Consider the following 4,079-nt stretch of genomic DNA (forward strand, 5'->3'; position numbering starts at 1 on the left):
TCCCTCTAAACATTATATTGCGCCCCCTGCAGACGCACAGGATTGCTATTAAGATCTCCTCAGATCTCCCAGAATGCAGCGTCGTCAGACCATCCTACTTCATCGTCGTCACCGCCCACTCGTTTGGACCCACCTACTGGATCACATCTCTGCTCATGATCAGACCATGCGACAGAGGCAGAGAGACAGAGAGTTTCTCCAGGGGACTCAGGGAGGACTTAGAATCCTTCCTTGTTCGATTAATAAAAATCATGCTCTGATCAGTGCAAACTGACAGGGCATTCATTTTCCTTGCAGCCTATCATCTTTTAGGATGTTAAGCTCTTCAGTAGGAACCCAGTCCAAAGTGTTTTCTGCCCACACAGAGACACACACCGATTAATTATTGGGGATCACCCAATTTATCCCCTTCCACCCTCTGCACTCATCTCTCATCCAATCAGCATTCAGCAAGCTCTGTAAACGTGCTATGCACGCAGACAGGGTGCATGTTGATAGGCCAGTGACTCAATATCATGTTGTATGACACTATTTGTCAGGCAGCAAGCGCCTGATCATTCAGGTGCACATAATCAGGTTTTTGGTGAACAAGCAGGGAATCATGGGGCTTGGGAATGAGCCAGGGCACCCTTTTGGCTGCCACTTCCCACAAAATAAATTGTTTCTCCTAAAATATATCTGTGAAGCTGAATTTTTCTGTTTCAAATATTTTTTTAAAAACAGCTAAAATGAAGACACAAAATTCTATGATCTATGGGAGGGAAGATGAAAATAAGGACTTCCAGAAATGGTAAATATCTAAAAGGCTCTGCTGACATCTTCATTTCATTTTGGAAACAGTTCATTTTCTTTTATTCAGCTTACATGCAATTAATTATTTATATCTGAATGGAATCAAAACTCTCAAAACATCTAGTTCCCACCATGATACATATGGATTGATATACTCGACCCAAGCACAGTCACCGGAGAAGACTACACAATGTCTAAGCACTTACAGATATTCTAACATTGAAATGTTTGAAAATTTCTGACTTACAGGCCTCTGGGCTAGGAATCAATGATATGTAACTTGGACCAGAGGACAGACCTGTGCTTAGACACTGATGCCAGAATAAAAAGCTATAGAAATGGTGCAAGGTGGGGAAGCAATAACCTAGAAATACCCCACACCCAGGAATTGGTCTCTCCAAGACCAACCCCATCAGATTTACATCACTAACTTTGGGAAATCAATGAAAGCCAATCAGCATCAGCCACATCAGAATATAAAGTGAAGAGATATAGGGCCTGATTGAGACTCCAGAGGGAGGATGGAGATGCCTGGACACTGCAGCCTCGTCCTCTTATTGGTGGCTGTAGACCTGACCCAGTATTGCGCAGGTGGGTGAGGGGCATTGAGGGACCTGGCATTTTAGGGAGCAAGACACAGCATTTGAAATCCACATCTCTCCACTTTCCTCCTTAAATAAACAGACCATTCCTGATACCCTAGCTGAATTACTCCTGAACCTCTCCTGCTTCTCAGGTCCACAGACACAACATAACCCCTGCTCTGCACTCTACCAACCTGCTCTGGATCCAGACTTAAGAGTCAGGGTATCAATGTGCACCACCCACAGGCTCACACTGGCTGCTGACTTTCAACATTGTGATTTTGGAGCCTGGCAGGTTGGAGCCCCTGTTTATACAGGTTGGATATGTAGACTCCACACAGTTTCAGGGATTTGACACCAAAAAACCAAATGCAAGGATGCAACCTCGGGCTGCTTGGATGGAGCAGGAGCCACCTGAATATTGGGAGAAAGAGACAGCAAAAGCCCATGGCTTATCACTGTCAGGAAGACGAATTCTTAGGTACCTGATGATAAATAATGAGAATGGTAAGTGAACTCAGGACCAAGGTTGTAACTCCTCAGTGCGCTCATGGTCTGGCTCAATAAGCTCCACTCTAGGTCCCCAAGTCAGAGATACAACCATAGTCATAGGGACCTGGTGATTTTAGACCCCAGAGAACTACAGGCTNTTACCTGGGTAGGGGGTTAGTTGGGGACAAAATCCCGGGATGGGAGAGAAGCCTCATAGTGACCAGAGGCTGAATGGGTGTGTGGCAGACTATCACACCCTGCAGGAAGTATATGGCTGCAATATGGCAAATGATGGGAGCTTCCTCGGCAGTCACTACCAGCTCAACTACTATGGCTATGATTCTTTAATCCTGAATGAGGACCTGAACTCTTGGATTGCAGAGGGCAAAGTAGGTGAAGAATTCAAGAAATACCAGGAGCAAGGAGGCCTGACAGAAAGTTGGAGGACTTACCTGCTAGGGAAGTGTGTGGAAAGCCTTCTTAGATGCCTGGACCTTGGAGAGGAGGCCTTGATGCACTCTGGTAAGAGACACCCTTACAAACCTCTTCTGTTTTCTGAGATTGTAGCTCCTGTCTCCCTGAAGCCTCCTCCTCAGCAGGGAGCAGCTGGAATGCTTATATTGTCTTGCATTAAAGGGGAAAGAGAGCTACTCAGTGTCCTGACTCGATATGAGAGAGGGACTCTCCAGAAGATTCACCCTTCTCCCAGGACAGCTCTGTGTGGCCAAAACAGCAGTTCCCTTCCATCTGCATTGTGCATCATGGCCTCTCTCAGGCCTGATCACTGCCGTTGCACAATGACATTGAATGTCAGGCTCCAGGATTGCTGAGTACCTAGTCTCCTCCACAGTCAGAACCAGAAGTCTATTTATTTAGAGAGAGACCTACAGTATCCTGCCCTGTGTTGGCACATGTTTACTGTAAAATATTCCAAGGAATATATCATCCAGTTCTTGAATTTAGGCCGGTGGATGGTTTTGGCTCCCTCCCTCATCCAATTCTCCCATCCTTTCCAGGGATAGTTCCATGAGCATTGCTCAGGTTCCAGGAGGAGTACAAAATCCCAGAATTCTCCAAATATTCCCCTCAGATGCCCCCCGAACACATGTGACCCACCATGTAAGACCTGAAGGGAATATCACCCTGAGGTGCTGGGCCCTGGGCTTCTACCCAGCTGACATCACAATGACCTGGAAGAGGGATGGGAAAATCCACACCCAGGACATGGAGCTGCCAGACACCAGGCCTGGAGGGGATGGAACCTTCCAGAAGTTGGCAGCTGTGGTTGTTCCTCCTGGAGAAGTGCTGAGATACACATGCCATGTGCACTATGAAGGGTTACCTGAGCCACTCACTCTGAAATGGGGTAAGGAGTGGGTGTGAGCAATCACTCTGCTGTCAGGAAATGTGAGCTCTTTGAAAACAAGAGCAGGATCAGGATTTAGAGCTAGGGTCAGACTCCTCACTCTCCCTTCTTTCCATCATCAGGGCCTCCACAAACCATCCCCATCAAAGCAATTCTCACCAGCCTGGTTCTTGGAGCTTTGGTGGTGATAACTGTGGTGATTTTTCTGATATGGAAGAAATAAAGGTAAGAAAGGGGAAGTGCCTGTATACTTGTCTCTCTACAGATCTGCAGACCAAGGTATAAATATTCCCTGCCTCTTCAGAGGAAAGATGTATCAACTAAGGCACTGGGACTTTTGTGCTGATTTTAAATCTCTCATAAAGTGTAAAGGAAATATAGATAGATCCACTCCCCTCTTGATAGGGGGGATGGATACCCAATTCTGATTTCCCACAGAGAGATGTCAAAAAGAAGGTCCCAGCTGAGAACAGACCTACAGAAAGCCAGTTAGTCCTCTTTACTTACTATCTTCCATCCTGTCGTCTCCTCTGTCCCCCTAGTTGCAGTAACAGTTCAAGAAAATTCACTGGGGTTTGACCCGGAGATTTTTCTACTCCCACAACATTACTGCTTCCACAGTCTCTCACTGGCTGTGCTTTTCCCACAGGTGGGAAAGATTTCATCTATATTTCACCTGCCAGTAATGAAGTCTGAGTTGGTTCCTGAGACCTTTGCAACTGGGAAGATAAGTAACCATTGTGGGTGTTCACACATTTTTTTCCCACTGGGCCCTATTGCTGTGGGCCCTTAAGAGGTCTTATGCTATACTGACATAGGCATGGACAGTACCCAGAGTTCTGGTG

General features: G+C 46.3%; 1 protein-coding gene across 2 annotated transcripts; it reads left to right on the plus strand.

Annotated features, from left to right (window-relative positions):
• The first annotated feature begins 1,313 nt into the window (after positions 1-1,313).
• LOC110314692 (H-2 class I histocompatibility antigen, Q10 alpha chain-like) lies at positions 1,314-3,457 on the plus strand. Of its 2 annotated transcripts, none has more exons than XM_021188935.1 (5): positions 1,314-1,383; positions 1,623-1,887; positions 2,086-2,390; positions 2,959-3,234; positions 3,357-3,457. In XM_021188935.1, exons 1-5 carry the CDS (start codon positions 1,314-1,316, stop codon positions 3,455-3,457), a joined length of 1,017 nt encoding a protein of 338 aa, XP_021044594.1. The 2 variants fall into 2 exon arrangements, with proteins under 2 accessions (XP_021044594.1, XP_021044595.1); XM_021188936.1 differs by having other exon boundaries at positions 2,095-2,390.
• Positions 3,458-4,079: the final 622 nt, after the last annotated feature.

The sequence above is a fragment of the Mus pahari genome, unplaced genomic scaffold (genome assembly GCF_900095145.1).
Source record: "Mus pahari unplaced genomic scaffold, PAHARI_EIJ_v1.1 scaffold_8424_1, whole genome shotgun sequence".
Taxonomy (NCBI): Eukaryota; Metazoa; Chordata; class Mammalia; order Rodentia; family Muridae; genus Mus; species Mus pahari.

Excerpts from the sequence above, each read along its gene's own strand:
- LOC110314692 (XM_021188935.1), top strand. The coding sequence starts at position 1,314 with ATGGAGATGCCTGGACACTGCAGCCTCGTCCTCTTATTGGTGGCTGTA. Across the intron at positions 1,384-1,622 it reads CCTGACCCAGTATTGCGCAG|GCTCACACTGGCTGCTGACT; the intron begins GTGGGTGAGGGG and ends CACCACCCACAG. Across the intron at positions 2,391-2,958 it reads GGAGGCCTTGATGCACTCTG|ATGCCCCCCGAACACATGTG; the intron begins GTAAGAGACACC and ends TATTCCCCTCAG.